We start from the raw sequence: 17,037 nt of genomic DNA on the forward strand, positions 1-17,037 counted from the left end.
ATTACTCGTTTGTAATTGAAATTTCCTGAATGACTTTGGCATCCTGTGGTGAGACTTTTGGCAAATGAATGAGAACCTCGTGTACAGCTAGTATAAAGACAGAGGAATAAAATCATGCGTAGCTGAGGATGGGGTGAAGCTGCTCTTATTTCCTCTGCTAAAGGTCTAGGTAAATTTCAGATTCAGTTTAAGTGTCTAACTAAATTCCAGCCTGTCTTCCTTTATACAGACTGAATTGCTCAGATGCTTCCCTGAATAGAGTAGAATAATACCATGTATCAGCTATGTCAGTAAGAACTTTGGTTGTTAAGATATCAGCTGTGCTGAATTTCAAAGCTCTTTGTGAAAGATTGCATACCTGGCCCTAGGAATGCCAAAGAAAGTCTGGGGTCTGGCTTCAAGAAGTACAAGGGTATAATGCTGTCCAAGAGAATAATTTGAAGTGGGTTATAGCTATTACAAAAATACACTGTGCACTCCAGTGCACCTTACAAGATGAAATTAGAAACATGTGCATGTTTTTGAAATGAGACAGTTGAGAAAAATTAAGCTGAGTTTTCTCTGAATGCATGATAAAAATGTTTCTTGCTGCCAGAATGATTGCTTTTTGAGCAGTGGCACTTCCTTTGCATTCCTCTGTTCTAGTAGTTTTAGCTCACTGAATGAAAAGTATTAAATTCACATTCAAATAGTCTAACTTGAGTCTCTGTTTAAATCAAATGTTATGTGGCAGTTTACAATCCTCAAGTAATGAAGGCTAATCGTTTGTTATCTATGGAATCTGCATATCTAGGTATATGGAACAACTTTAAAGCAGGGCTGTGTTTTTTCACACACCATAGCTACTTTTTACCATCTTGCTGCATTGAGTTGTCAGACTTAAGGGCAGAAAGTCAGCTGTGAGTTGCTTAGTTTGAAGTATAATGAATACGTTGCTCAAGTTAATCTTTTTCGTTACAACAAAATATTTAAATGAGGAGAATTTAGTCCAACAGGGTTCATACAGCAACACATTCTCCAGTATTGTTACGTTTATGCAACTTGGAGTAATTGACCTTTCCTTAATGAGCTTCTCTGTGGTGCACCTTACTGCAAAGATAATCGAGGTGTATACTTTTAACATGTTTATAATGATCAGCATGGGATTTGCTGGTTCTGTGTACTTAAAAGTACCATAAAAGACTTTCCAGTACCTCTTATTGACTGCATATTCTGTAAAGGCCTTTGGTAGCAAGTCCTCAGTTACTTTTTGTTCTGTTACCATGGTAACTTTGAACTTTTTAGCTGTGGAAAAAGCTTTTTTTTTATTTGACTAGCAAGAAAAAAAGATGTATTTATGGTTTTGAGCAACAAGAAAAAAGAAGCATGGGTTTTAAGGAAGTTGTATCAGATGAGCTTGTGTACTGTAAAAAAGAGTTGTTTTTTTTTAAAGTGCTTTGGATTTTCTTTTTGGTGTATGTAAAAATCACTGAAATGGGGGGAAGCTATTTAAGTAAGATACATTAAGTCTTCCCTGCTTATAAACTATATAGAAGTATTTATCAGTGTGTATAAATATACAAATGAGAATTACATTGCATTCATGTAATAAATTAAACTGTAAAGCTTACGTACATTACGAAGGTTGCCCTTGTAGTGTGATACGGTTCAGATCTTGAAGAACTTAAGGGAATAATAAGCCAGGTTTGTAGTAGACCTGTGCTTTAATAAGCCTTTTATTTTCATGTGAGGGGTATGCTGCCTTTGTACTGTATAAATTATTAAGAGTAAGATTTGAGTAGAGGATAAGTTTGTAAAAAAACCTTTAAAGGAGGTCTTGTTGTTATGGAAATGTTAAAAGCAATCCAGGAAACAAATATTCTTTTGACCACATTGCTTAAAAATAATAGAACTACACTTGAGCTATTCATGGTCTTTAAAGCTTGAAAGCTTTTAGAACAATTTATTTAAATCAACTTTAGAAAACACTGATTAAAAATCCTTTGTAATTTTTTTTCCTCTTCAGAACATCAAGATTTATATCTGGCAATTATGGAATTGTCTTTGTGATGGTTATCAAGGCAATATGATAGTAAGCAATTAAAATGTATAATCAAACAGGAGCACAGGATGAACTCTCTGGCTTGCTTGGCAGTATAAGCCTGAAAGCTTGCAGTAGTTCCTGCTTCCTTTATTGCATCAAACACTCGTTTAGCTTCCCCTTGATGAAAGTCACATTGTTCCTAATGGCATCACAGGGGTTTTTTGTGTTACTTTAATAGAAAACACTGATGTGGCAAAGCAAGAAAGAATAAGACTATGCAAGTTACTATGCAAGTTACATCCAGCTCTGTAGCTTAAGAAAAGACTTGCTAGTCAGCGGAGTTCCATTGGTTTACCAGTGTCTGATAAGTTCACCCCATCAAGTTTCTTCACCTTTTTCCTCTTCTAAGATATCAAAAATTTGACTTTCATCTGAGTCAATGGTGTTGCTAACAGAAAATCAGGAAATTACTACCTGAGACTGAGGATAATTAAAAGAAATGGTAGGTATTTATTCTAAGTGATTGATTGGAAACCAGGGCTAGCAACTGATGTAAGGGAGAACTGATCAGAAACGCCTGTCCTGTCTATCAGGAAAGTGTTAATGACTGATATTTCTTCCAGTGCTGGTCCTTTAAACCATCGAAATTGTGGAAATTTATTCTCTGTAATAATGAGCTGTCTTCATTCTGAAAACACTGTTTTAAAGGTTGGATATTCTTGTTTTTAGTCTTGATATAATGTGGACAATGCCCAGTCCTGTCCTGCAGTTGTCATCCTATAATGGTATATATTTGCATGAGATACGGACTCCTGACAAGTATCATAAAGACTGTTGTCTAATGAATTCTAGTTCAAAAGGTTGGAATTTGGGGGAGATATTTGTCCAAGACACAAGCTTCTGCTCCTACAGGCAACTACATCTTCAGAACTACTTGTCTACTTGAAGAAAAAGCTCTAAAATTAGGATTAGATTTGAAAAATATATTATTTAGTGCAGAGCTGTTTGTTACTCTGCCTAAATATTTGTAGGCAAAATACTTAGATGTAGCTAATGCCCATACCTCACTTCAGAGTAGCTTGGTTTAGCTTCTGGAATGTAATAAATCCACTGGGCCAAGTGCTTGAATTAACATAGTAATTAAAGTTTCAGCATATTGTTGTAGGTCACAGTAAGAAAATGTTTAATCTTCCTTAATTTGTGTACATTCAAGGCACTGTGAGGTCTAGGGAGACTGAATTAAATTTGAGTGTATCAGAAAGGAGCTAAGTATTTTAAGAGAAATGAGCAAAAGGTTTAGCTTTGGGAGCTCTTCATAGTTGTTTGTCTTCTAAAAGATCCAGCAGAATTGGGTCACTACTGAAGTTACAACTCGTGAGAAAGCTGTAGGTGTATAGGAGCCAAAATATGGAATTATCCTGCATCTGGCCATGTAGGGATTTGGGGTTTCTTTGGTTCATAGTTCATTTTCCATGGTCAGCTGTGATTATAAGAAAAACTATCTGGAGCTGGACTGGAATAAGTGAGCAAGGGAGGGATCTAGTAGGTCAGGTGGTAGTTACTCTGCTGTAGAGGAGGTGGTACTTTACAAGGTACTAGAGTGGTAATAGGCTGAAGTCTGCTTTTCCTCATGTAGTGCCAGGTTTAAACATTGACGTTAAGAGGATGATTTAATTTCTTTTGTGAGTGAATCCAAGGGAAGTTCAAAAATTACTTTGTCCCACCACTGCACACTTGTCGGGGAAAAATAGCTTGAATGCTTATTATGGCATCATTGGGAATGAATCAAGATTTAACTTCCCTTGAAACAGCTTTGAAGACCATGGTAAATTCCCAAATTTCAATAGAATCATTTGCAGTAGGTCTTTTTTTTTCTTCTGAAATATTTCTTTGCCTTTACAATGGTAGATGGATTTAGTCATTTAATGGGTCATTTGCTATGATAGGCATTCACTTGACAAAAAAGCCCCAACAGAGTAAGTGAAGAAAACTTCTCCATTTGTGCTACAGTATTTATTTTGTTTGCATTACAGAGTTACAGAATGGCATGGAAGGGATCTTGGAAGGGTTCCCACCCCCTAGATCATCCAGTTTCACACCTTTCATTAGAGCAGGTTGCTCCAAGCCCCCTCCAACCTGGCCTTGAGCACTGCCAGGGATGGGGCAGCCACAGCTTCTCTGGGCAACCTGTGCCAGGGCCTCGCCACCCTCACAGGGAAGAATTTCTTCCCAATGTCTCATCTCAGTCTCCCCTCTGTCAGTTTAAAGCCATTCCCTCTTATCCTGTCACTTCAGGCCCTTGTAAAAATTGCCTCCACAGATTTCTTGTCAGCCTTTCTAGGTATTGGAATACTGTTACAAGGTCTCCCTGGAGCCTTCTCTTCTCCAGGCTGAAAGAGCCCAGCTCTCAGCCTGCCTCCGTAGGAAGGGTGCCAGTGCAGGCTGTTGTTCAGCCTTTGTTTGCGCTTGCACAAAGAGGCTTACAAAGTTTAAGATGAAGATAGAAAATAAAGCCAAGGAGCTTGAAGTTGCCTAAATAACTCTTTGTTTCTTGTATGGCAGCATGGAAAACTTGCTCGTTATACTGGGGGAGTAGGGAAACGAGGAATGTCGCAAGGTAGAACAAGAGCTGCATGAGCTGCCCTTGTATCCATCAAACCGTTGTGATTTTGTGGCTAGCAGGCAAGTGAACACTGCCTGCTTCCGCTTACAAGGTGGAAATACTTCTATGTGCATATTGTCTCCATAGCCCTAGACTAATGTACAAACAAATAATCCTTGTATAATAAAATAATCAAATCATCCTAGAGTTAAATGGTTTTACCTCTAAATCTCAGTCTAGGAATCCAATCAAAATGAGCACAAGTAGAAGAGAATTAGAAAAGAGTGGACTGCAGGTCTGCAGAATTCTTCTTTAATGACAATTAAGCAGGATTTTAATGATTTTATTTTTTTAACCTTTTTTTAAACCATTTAGAACTGTATCATTGTTTCTTTTGAATGCTGAGAAATAACACAACCTCAACAACAGTACCAAGGGGTTGGATTCTAATGCATTTTAAACACAGCTTCCTATTAAATGCTGAAGCTATGGGGCCTGCAATCAAAACTCATAGTGAGCCTGTAGGGAGTAGGAGCTGTGGGTACACTTACAGGTGACCACAAGAGAGTGATATTTTGGTAGATGCAGTAGTTCTCTTTCTTCCCTGGAAGTCCTGAAAGATTTAAGTAACTTCATGAACTTAACTAATGGGATGTTTTGGTGATAAATGCTAGTGTGTTTTGTGAGAACTCATCTATTTTAATTAATTTGAAGGCATCCAGAGTAGTCATCAAATGGCTTTAGAAGTCCAATGATGTGTACTCAGAATCAGGAATTGTGTATTGCATATAAAGGGCTTTATTCATTTTTCTCAAGGTACTATAAAATGAAGAGAGATATTGGAAAAGCAAAACTATATTCATCAATCCAAAGCAAACACTATGTTGTAGAAGAAGGTTGAATTACTAGCTCATGGAACTTACAGCACAAACACTTTCTGAATGTGTATTGATCCTGTCACTCCAGGTACTGTGCCATGACATTTTCTTAATATAATAAATGTAAGACCTAACTGGCCTCTGGGACTGGCTGTCTAAACAACTGAGCAGTGATTACAGGCTTTGTTATACCTAGATTTTGTGTAGAATTTTTCCTATACTGCAGTTGCTTGAGAGTAGTCTATCCAGTTGTAGTCTTTGCTCTTAATTCCTGTGTAGTTTTGTGTGGGACCAACAGTCATGTTCAAGCTGTGCAACAGGAGCCCACCTGTGGCTCCTGCTTTTGTTGGCACAGGCTTCAGTCTTGCATTTTTTTTTTTCCACTTGCAATTTTTTTTCCTCAAGGGTTAGGAGATAGAGCTTTGGTGCAAGGATACAGACTCCATTACTACTTCCCCTGCCCTGTCTGACCAGTCGCTTAGTGGAGTACCAGCAGCTGTGGTGAAACCAATCTTCATGCCTTGCAGTGTAGAGAAACTTCTAGGCTTTGCATGCAATTAGATCATAGAAAAAGGAAGAGCAGCCAAATCTCAAAGTTATGTACTTCACCTGTCAGTGGAATAAGTCACCTCTTTTGTGTATCCTTTGTAAGCTGTTACTTTTTTTCATTGTGTTTTTTATGAAAGTGTTCTTTGGATGATTACTTTGTTTTCCATTCGTATCTGTAAGGCACTGTTGCCCAGAGAAGCTGTGGCTGCCCCATCCCTGGCAGTGATGAAGGCCAGGTTGGACAGGGCTTGGGGCAACCTGGTCTAGTGGAAGATGTCCCTGCCCGTGGGCAGGGGTTGGAACTGGATGAGCTTTAAGGTCTCTTCCAGCCCAAACCAGTCTGTGGTTCTGTGAGACTGTAAATAATACTAAGCTTCTGTGCAGTAATAATAAATCTTGAAATATTTTGGACAGTTACTTTAGGCAAATTCTTCCAGAAGTGAAATAGCTTCTTAATAGGTAATGTTTCTGACAGATGTCAGTATTTCTGACAGTGTCACTCTTTCTATCTGTATCTTTTTTTCTAGCCTTTGTCACCTGAAAAATGAGATACTAAGTTTTGTTAGGTGCATGTAATGATGCAAATCTGTCAAATTATCTATGACACTGCATGTGTCTCATCATCTTAGGTGTATTTATTGCATAAAGAATAGGATAAAGTATCAGTGGTCTAAATGTGCTATCTTCAGTGGCATTTACCAGCAGATAACTTGGCCTGGACATGACAGCAGATTTTTCCTCTAGAATGTCAATACAGCACTGGAGTCCAATTATTTTTATAGTCTGCTAATCTTCTTTTGCTTTTACAGTGTTATTGCAGGCTTCTATAAAAAGACTATTGGTAATCTCAGTAGGGAGGCCTCCTTATCAAGCATTTTCAAAGACTTCTGACTTTCGAAAAAATAAAGATCAATAGGTAATACTGAATTCATGGAAAAAGAGCTAGTCAGGCTTCAAAAACCTAAGTGCATAACACACATAATACTGATTATTTTGCCACTTGCAGAAATTTTCTTGGATTTTCTCAGATTCGATAATGAGACTTAGGTAGAGATCTTCTGTATTTTTACAGTACATGAATAAAATGGTCCACTAAAGATAAATTTAGATACACCTCTCTTAGATATTCATAGATGAGAATAAACTGGTGTGTGCTGCTGAAGACAAGTTAGAATCATAGAATCCCAGACTGGTTTGGGTTGGAAGGGACCTTAAATCTTATCTAGTTCCAACCCTCTGCTACAGGCAGGGACACCTTCTACTAGACCAGGTTGCTTCAAGCCCCGTTCAACCTGGCCTCGAACACTGCCAGGGATGGGGCAGCCACAGCTTCTCAGGGCAACCTTTGCCAAGGCCTCACCACCCTCATAGGGAAGAACTTCTTTCTAGCGTCTAATGTGAATATCAGTATATCATCTGTCAGACTTCTGCAGGCTGTGTCAGGGCTAATATGTTTTCCAGGATAAAATGTGGAATTACTTTGAATTCACCTGGCCTTTTATCCATACTCTGAACACATCCCCAGTTCTATTTTTGTTTGTATATCTGGTTGCTGCACACAGAATGAAAATGGAGGGGGTTTTGTTATTAAGGCATAGTCTGATCTTCAGCTGTGATTGGGCATTTCCAATGGCTGCTGAGGGGTGAGAACATGGAGCGGTGTTGGGCTTTGCCTGCCTTTCTTTGCCTCTCAGCAGGAATTAGAGTGCAATAAGAATGGTCTCTGGAGGAGAAAAACTAAGAGGGAAGGGGAGTAGAGGACAGCATTGATTCAACAGGAAAAATAATAGGTCAAACTGTTTTTAAGAAGGTATATTACAGACTTAAGAGATTATATTATAATAACACTGTTATAACCATCAAGTTTTTATGTGTGTTGGAAAGCTGTTTGAGTGTTTTATTTGAACTTTGGAATAATCACTTCAATATAATGTAGAAGTGCTCTGGATTTGCCTGTGAATGTTCCTAACCCTACATATATGCAGGTGGTTGCAGTTCTGTGCCAATACATGGGTGTATTTCCTCTGTAAAATAGAGGCTGTTCAGCTGTCTTTCTGGCCATGACCTTGACATAAATCACTGTTGTTATACAGATAATTACTAATAGTATTTGATTTGCTTCCATTCTAAAATAAACAATTTGTGCCTGTTCTTTAATCTAGATACAGAATTGATTTTTCTTTCTGGAGAATGTTGTCTGTTCTTACCCCAAATCAAGAAGGGTCTGTGCCATGCAGCTTGCTTAAGTTTTTGTGTTGTACTTAATTTTGTAGGCCAACTGCATTCATAAAGTGAATTTAAACCCAATTTCCGTTACTCAGTCCAGTGATCATCACGCAATTTAACATTTGGAGGAAGGCAATCTGAATTTGTACTTCAGTTTATTAGATATTAGAATTCAATACATATTGTTCAAAGCAAACCAATATAAAATAGATATATCTTTTTCCTCACTAAATGAGAAATTCTACTTGTGTCCTTATTTTGAAGAAAAAAATTACTGTAGAAGTTGCTGATAATTGGTCAGATTTTACTTTAGATTTTGATAATGGAGAAAAAGGGAAAAGAAAAAAGCATGTTAGGGATATTTTGGGGTCCAGTTTTGATGATTCATTGGACAGGATATATAAAAATGAAGTAAGTATTTACAGGTGAAGTCAGCATATGTGGAAACAGGAATGGAAGAGCTTTTTGATACTGTAGCTCATTTGGATTCTTTTGATTTAGTTACTGATGGGGGCTGAAGGCGGCTCTGAGGATAAGGTGCCAAAAGAAAATGCCACATATACCAGAAGAATGCATATTGCTCCGTTACTGTTTCTCATAGAAGGCCTTATATAAAGAAAGACTTTTTTGGCTGAATTAGCCATGTGACAGTGCATTACGATGCTGAAGCTTAAATAATATTTTTGGCTAATGGACTATCTGTCTTTGAAAAGCTTTGAGGTATTTATATATCCAGAATTTATTCTGAAAAAAAAAAAAAATAGGTTTTTTGGGGGGGTTATTTTTGGTGTGTTTTTTTTTTTTTTGTGAAATTCTTGGTTTTTTTTATCCTTTGAAACTAATGTAATAGTTCTTTAACTTTATTTTAAGAAGAAAGGGTTATAATGAGATATTAAGATGCAGGCAGAAGAGAGCCAGCCCAGGATGAGGAGGAGGAACTTGACTTTTCCTGTGCCATCACTCAAGACAGATTGATTTTTAAAACCTGCATTTACAGAAGCTTTATAGGTAGAAAAATCAAAATTATTTTTAATATTGCAATGTCCATTTTCCTATCAGTGCTGTTTTCTGTAATCAATCTGGCATCAAAAGCCTCTGTGCTCTGATTCTTTGAATCTGTGTTTTGTAGCTGTGTGGCAAAGTCAGTGGGAGTCTTTAACAGAATCCCTAATTGAGTTTTAAGGGGTAGGACTAGTTTTGTCTGTGGATGTACAAGTGTTAAGTATATTTGGCATTTTCTAGTTTATTCTGAATTTAACAAGAATGCCTTTAAAATGATGTCAAACTTTGAGGTTTTGAGTAATTATGTGAAAGGTATTATCACTCTGATATATATATATATAAACCGCAGGACTTTTTAATCTACTTTTCAGTATGTGACTGTAGGAGAAAGATCCACTTATTTTCATCTTCTGGCAATTTAGTATTCAGTGTACACTAAGATGGCATCCTTCCGAAAAACTCCTTCTCACTTCACTCTCCCTCCCCATTTGCAAATTTGCTTTTCAAGTGCATACTCTGTGTGATTAAATAAAAGGAACTGAAAATTAGTGAGGAAATTGCATGGTCTAGCTATTTTAGAAATGAATTAAAATTGCTGTTTAGCAAAATGGGGTAATTTATCACTTACCTAGTGTTCCCTGTAAGTCATTTATCATGAGTGGCAACTATCATCGTTTTAGTCTCATCTGAGACGGTGGGGAGGAATGAGAGGCTTACATTGTTCAAGTTCATATTTCTTGTAATTGGTGACTAATTTAATGATTGTGCTTAAAATAAAACAGGAGCTACAACAGCTTTTTCTTCTCCCACTGCAATATTACGATCTGTATGACTTTGCATCACTTCTGCTGTTAAATTCTTGTCAGTTACAATTTTACTTTGCATTTTTTGTTTACTTAAGCCTATACTCATTTTACTTGTATGTTGGCTCCAAGTGGTGCAGCCTTTGGTTGCCCAGAGTTTCCAGTTTAGTGTTTGAGGTTTGGTTTTGTTTTTTTGAGATTAACAGTGTACTGCTAGTGGACTTCAGAAGCAGAGTTTATGCTAGTCCAAATTACTTGTAGTCATTCTAAGCAACTAATCTGGAGAGGGGCTTTTAACAAGGCCCTGTAGGGACAGGACAAGGGAAAATGCTTTAACCTGACAGAGGGGAGATTGAGATGAGACATTAGGAAGAAATTCTTCCCTGTGAGGGTGCTGAGGCCCTGGCACAGGGTGCCCAGAGAAGCTGTGGCTGCCCCATCCCTGGCAGTGATGAAGGCCAGGTTGGACAGGGCTTGGGGCAACCTGGTCTAGTGGAAGGTGTCCCTGCCTGTGGCAGGGGGGTGGAACTACGTAATGTTTAAGGTCCATTTTAACTCTTAACTATCCTATGATTCTGTGACTAGCCGAAGTCTTATTTCTCTTGTCATCTTTTTGAGTGCAGCATTTTCTCATGGAGAAAGGGATGAGATGGTTCACCAGCTCCCTGGATTTTTGGAATGAATAGATACTTGTACAGCCTTTTGCTGCAAAAGGATCATTTATAATAATAATAATAAGCCCTTGAGGAATTATTCTTGACTCCTTCAGAATAAGTAGCTCAGTCTTCAATGTTTTGTTCTTATGTTAGGCTAGCTGTGATTATCTCATAATAGACTTGCTTCCTAATAAAGGAGGAAGAAAGTAGTGTAATGTGACTATTAAAATTGCAGTTTATTTTAGAATGCTTTGTGGAGCTTGTAACTACTGGTTTTGTGATACTGTATCTTCATCTTGCTGTAACAATAGCAGCTCTTTTCAGACTGAAAGTTCCCATTCACAATGTAGCTGTTAGCTTTTTACAGCTTGTGAGTGTGACTTTCTCATTTCCTGATTTAGGTGTAATAAAGACTTGTCTTATATCTTACTCGAAGTTTGCTTACATATTGCAACAACGGATTGCACAATGCATTTCTGGGTATGCTGACAAATAAGGTGCTCAAGAAGAGCAATTTCTGTTCCTTGTTAGTGTATATTGTATTAATAGAGAAGGGAGACAGGGATTTGTAATTACATGATGGGGATATGGGAGGGGAAATAGATGGATATTTCCTAGTTCTGGATTTGAAATTGTGAATCTCATTTTTCTCCCCGAGTTCTTCCCTTGGAATTTTCTGTGAAGACTTCTTTAAAGGGTAAGAGGAATAGTTGCTGGAAAGGGATGAACACATGTGAGAAAGGGAAGGAAAAAGGGGATAAACTTCTATTAAAAAACCATTGAAGTGAGATAGGAACAGAAAACTGATAGTGTGTAGCAACAGTAATAGTTTAAAAAAGAAATTCAGCCCGAACTGATAAAGTAGACCATCTGTACTCCCTCTGAATTAATAGTTTAAGTTTTATCATAATTCCGTTGGTTTTCTTGGTTTCAGAGTTAAGTCTTTTATTGGTTAAGCAGACAGTAATCACTTGTTTCTCTCTCTGAGTACCTGCCTGATTTGTTTCTGTATGCAATCAAGTGAGCCTGTTTTATGTAATTGGGAAACAAATTAAGGTCAAATTCAGGTATAAATTTTGACAAAGACTTTATAGTGCTTATAGTTTTTTATCTTAAGTTCCATTGAGTGATCTGTTTATGGAAGGGTACAACCAGGCCCCCTGAAAGAGCTGTGTACTGAGAAGCCTTGTGTATGCTGCATCCTGAGATCATTCTAGGTTCAGTGGCACACCCCTAGTGCAGCAAGTATTGCCGTTAGCTGTTAGTTTGCTGTTGCTGTAAAGCTTCCAATTCATGTTTACTACAGAAGGAGTTTAGGCTGTCTTGTTTTATTGTATCAGTAATTGTTTCTGTCTCCATGCTGTTTGGTGTGGTCTTCCCTGATTGCATTGCATTACTTTTCAGAAATAATCTTTATAAAGAAGAAGATAGTGTAATAGAGAAATGCTTGAGTTTTAAATTGCAAATGGAGCACTGAACAGTTCATCTGTGAACATAGTAGGTTCTGGTTTGGCATAATTTATTTATACAGTCTGTATTTAATGTTCTGAAGATTGAACAGAAGGAACTTGGCTCTCAAGTATCACCCGTACCGGCTTACTTTCTCTTTGAAAGGAATTCTTTTGGCACATAGATAAATTGACAGCACTCAGCAACTCTTAGTATAATAATAGATTGGGTTGTCACATGATGTGGGTCCTTGAAATTTAGTTAATAAACTTATTTTAAGATTCCTGTCTCTTCTGTAAATAAATGTTGCAGCTGTCAGTAACAAGCTTTGACTTACCCTCTCTGGACAATTTTATTTCTTTATTGTATGGTCCCATTATTGTTACTACCTGTTAAGACCAGAGCATCCAGTCACATGCATGTGATGTGCATCAGGTGTGGACACATGATCAAATTATTATGGAATCAGCCAGACCTATTCTCTGATCAAACATTGCCAGGGAGGAGGCTCAATATGCTGTAAAGCTTAACATAGTGCTGTACAATCCGCTGAGACCTGTGCAAGTATTTCTTCTGGACATTGGATCAGATTCTAAGGACTTAAATCATCCTCCAGATAAGTGAATGTTAAAACTGTTGCTGACTTCAGTGGGGAACAGGACAAATCCTGAGTAGGGAAGTAGGAAATGGACCCTTTGCACACTAGCTGTACTCTAACAGAATGTGCTTCTTGTGTCAGTGTGATACGAGGAGATCACATCTTTCTGTATTGATGAATTATCCATACTTCAGGATTGTAACTGCTGTAATATACAATAATTTACAGCACTCAAAATTCAGAACAAAGCCATGTTAAGTTCAGTTATTGGTGTTCATATTATCTCGCGCTTTTTTATGCAGGTAATTACATTTTAGTCATTAAATGAAGTGCAACACTTCATACTGGCTAGAATGACTGCCATGCATTTTTAATGGCTTCTCTAAGTATCATTAAGTGATAATTTGAAAAAACAAACAAACCAGCAGTATGCACAACTGCTTATTAATAAAGCCTGTTCTTAATTCACTTTAGAAAATCAACAAAAGTTATGGAATGAAATGGAGCAATAGGTTATAACTGCTGCTTTATAGAAAACATTTGTGTGTGATATTTTTTTGCAGTCTGTCCAGTCTAATATATATCTTTGTACTGAGTAAAATAGTACATCTGTGCGGTGTTAAAGATTTGATATGGGGGTAGTTACCAGTATTGCCTAGTGGCTTTTCTGTCCTGTGGCTGATCAACAAAACATTTTGGCTTGTATGTGGTTCCTGCTCTGCTAGAAATCATAAAATCACAGACTTGTTTAGGATGGACGGAGCCTTAAAGCTCATCCAGTTCAAACCCCCTGCAATGGGCAGGGACACCTTCCACTAGACCAGGCTGCTCCAAGCCCCATCCAGCCTGACCTTGAACACTGCCAGGGATGTTTCAGTGACAAAGTACAAAACCCTACAGTGGCAGAGCTGTGGCTGTTTTGCCTTCTGTCTTAGCATTTCATATCTGGGCATGGCAAGGCAGCATTGCAGTTGCAGTGTCTAATCACATTCCATTCGTCAAGGCCATATTGAGGGCAAAGATATGAGGTTGCATCCAAGCAATCACAAGAGAAAGTTTTAATTTTTTTGTGGGGAATGTATTACTCCAAAGACCCGGAGGCATGTGGAGACAGGTTCTCACTAACTCCCCTCCCTTCAAATAACAATCTAGAGTATTTTCATAGATATTTTTTGAAATCTTGTAATGGATACCTGTTCACATAAGGGAATACATTGTTTTGTTGTGATACTTCCTTGTAGAAAATACCATGGACTTAATTTCCCTTCAGTCATTTGAAACCAGAAGTTTCAGGGTTTATTATTCTGTAATACCAAGAAGAGTGTTTTCAGCTGTCAGATGCCTGTTCAGAACTGTTGTAGTTCTTAGCAGGCAGCACCTACTGGAAAATGAGATGACTCTAGCTGGGTTTGCAGACTGTCTCATTAGCTGCTCAGCCAAGCTCTGTGACCTTTTATCTGTCAGACATTTATTTCTTTCCTTAGCAGTGAAACTCATCAGAATGAAAGTCAAAGTTCTTTTAACTCTTGGACCAGAAGAGAATTTTCCAATATATCTAAATTTTGCTGAATCATTTCAGTGTTTCAGCCTTAACTTCCTAAAAGCCATTTATATCAGAAATCTCAGTAATGAGTTCTACTGAAAACATAGTAACTACTGAGAAAAAGGGAATTGCTGCTGTACCTGCAGCTGGAGCTTGCCTGGAGGAATTATTGGTAAAGCTTGATCCCTCTTTGAAAATGAGATGCTGAGATTTCCAGGATCACAAGGCATGGCGGCTGAGCTCCTGGCTGTCCTTGTACTCCTCTGAGCTGGCCTTTCTGCAGCCTTTTAGCAGCCCATAATTACTAAAATTTTAAATGGTAAATGAAATGGCTGAAATGGAACTAATCTAGATCAGGAATTGTGCCATTCCAGCAGGATACCCATAGTTACACAACTGGAAATTTGAAGGTGATGTTGTCTTGAATCCCCTCATAAGAGGGTTTGTCTCATGACTCTGCAACCCAGGGGCATAGCGCTGTCAGATCGGAACCTTTCCCAGTTATCAGAGGTATGGATGTGACCTACCTGATGAGGGTTCATGATCTGATGTGCTAGCATCCCACACTAGTACTGTCCTGGTAGGGGATCTGTATCGTAGTCTTGCAATGAAACCAAATATGGGAAACTCCATCCTACAAGGGAAAAATACCAAAAATGTCCATTATTTGCCTTGGCAGGTGAGCAAAAATCAGTTTGGCAGGACAAGTATGCAGTTAGTTTTTATCCACAGTGTTTGGGCTTTTCAACTAAAGTATTTCTCTGAAGTGAAATGTTATGCTCAGCTTTGGCTTTTTATTTTCCAGATTTCTTGTTGGCCCCTTTAGGCACTGGAAGCTGCTCTAAGGTCTCCCCAGAGCCTTCTGTTCTCCAGGCTGAACCAGCCCAGCTCTCTCAGCCTGGCTCCATAGCAGAGGTGCTCCTGCCTTCTGAGCATCTCCATGGTGTCCTCTCAACTCACTCCAACATCTCCACATCCCTCTTGTGTTGTTGCCCCCAGAGGTGGACATGGGACTGTGGGGGAGGGTCTCACTAGAGTGGTGCTTTTGGTCACTTTCAGGATAAACTAAAAATATAACTTGTATGACATCCATAGGCTAGTAACAAGTCCAGAAAGCCAGAAACCCCTTTTTGTTTACTTAAGCATGCTGACTTGCGCATAGTGCCGTGCTGGATAGCAGCTTTGTACATTTTCAATGAATGGTTTGTAGTGTTAGTTTGTTCAAGACCTCAGGCCAGTGCACATGGAGAGATCTAGATTGTTGATTCTTTTTGAGATGTTGTGGTTGTATAGCAAGATTTGGGAAGGAAAAGATCTGGGTTTTAGCTGGAATAATGCTTTGGTTTGTGCATTCACTAAAATGTTCTGTGCTTAGATGTGTTGTTGATCAGATTGCCTAAATAACATTAACACAACTGCTGATGCAGTGTGTTTTTTGAGTTTAATCATATCCATGAAAATTCTATAGGAATATAGTTTAAAATATGTTCATAGTAGATCTTTATTTCCTTCATGGATTTTAAGTGTTTACAATGAATTACTTTTTTATATGATGCTTACAGAGCACCAATTAGCTCTGAAAATAATTCCTGCAAGTTGCAGTGATTTACTTGTTTCTCTCCTTTTGTTTGTCAGGAAAAGAAGAATACATTGCAACATTCAAGGGATCAGAATACTTCTGCTATGATTTATCTCAGAATCCCATACAGAGTAGCAGTGATGAAATAACTCTGTCATTTAAAACACTTCAGAGGAATGGACTGATGCTTCACACAGGAAAATCGGCTGATTATGTCAATCTTGCACTGAAAAATGGAGCTGTCTCCTTGGTCATTAATTTGGGCTCAGGGGCCTTTGAAGCGCTGGTGGAACCTGTGAATGGGAAATTTAATGACAATGCCTGGCATGATGTGAAAGTAACCAGGAATCTGCGTCAGGTAACAGTACAATGGATACAAGAATAACTGACTTTGTGATGAGTAAATGCTTGATGATTTGAAAACTGTATAGTGTGACATTGGATGTTTAGCAGGTGTTTGATTAGTTTTTTATTTGCACAAGGAGGGCTATTCCTGCCACACTTGAGCAGGGGCAGATCTAGAAAGTAGTAGGGCAAGCAGCTGTCTGAGTATCAGATAGATGTTATAAAGACTTTAGGTATCACCCATGTGTTCTGCCACTATAGCTGTCTGCCCTTGCAGTCTTGCATTCGTCAAGGCTGATAACTTTTTCCACAGGACACGAGTTAGTCTAACTGAATCGAAACTCTTTAATTAAAAGAAATGGTTTATATCTTTTTCTCTTTTTATAAGCGGGCAGTAAATTTGTTACTGGCTAAAGATTATGTACTGTGTGGAGGCATCTTGCATGTCGTGCCACATTTAGCTAAGCAAAAGTAGCAGTACCACATACCTAGGATATTGCATGCTTACTCTTGGAGATGTAGTAGGGGGTTTGTAGTCAAACAGTTAAATTTGAGGTTGGGGTGGAAGGGATGAGGGTAAAGAGACTACCATGTATGTGTGTACACTGTATGTGCTAATTAAGTGTACGATATATGCACGTATGTGGCACTAAACTGTTATGTATATTAATGTTCTAAAGTACTTTATTGGTAGTAACATGTAATTTTGTCAAGTGCTATATTTTTCTGCCCTAAATGTCTGTCTTAAGTAATATCCTTAACATATTTGTTGTTTCTCTAAACA

The 17,037-nt window shown here is 38.2% G+C and overlaps 1 protein-coding gene across 6 annotated transcripts in view; it reads left to right on the forward strand.

Annotated features, from left to right (window-relative positions):
* The window catches only part of NRXN1 (neurexin 1), a 541,621-nt gene that overhangs the window by 55,398 nt on the left and 469,186 nt on the right, over positions 1-17,037 (forward strand). For all 6 annotated transcript variants that reach the window (XM_065679616.1, XM_065679620.1, XM_065679618.1 and 3 more), the window contains one exon: positions 15,965-16,266. In XM_065679616.1, coding sequence (XP_065535688.1) covers positions 15,965-16,266 — 302 coding nt within the window. The remainder of the gene's footprint in view (positions 1-15,964; positions 16,267-17,037) is intronic.

Source organism: Lathamus discolor, chromosome 5, assembly GCF_037157495.1.
Source record: "Lathamus discolor isolate bLatDis1 chromosome 5, bLatDis1.hap1, whole genome shotgun sequence".
Taxonomy (NCBI): Eukaryota; Metazoa; Chordata; class Aves; order Psittaciformes; family Psittacidae; genus Lathamus; species Lathamus discolor.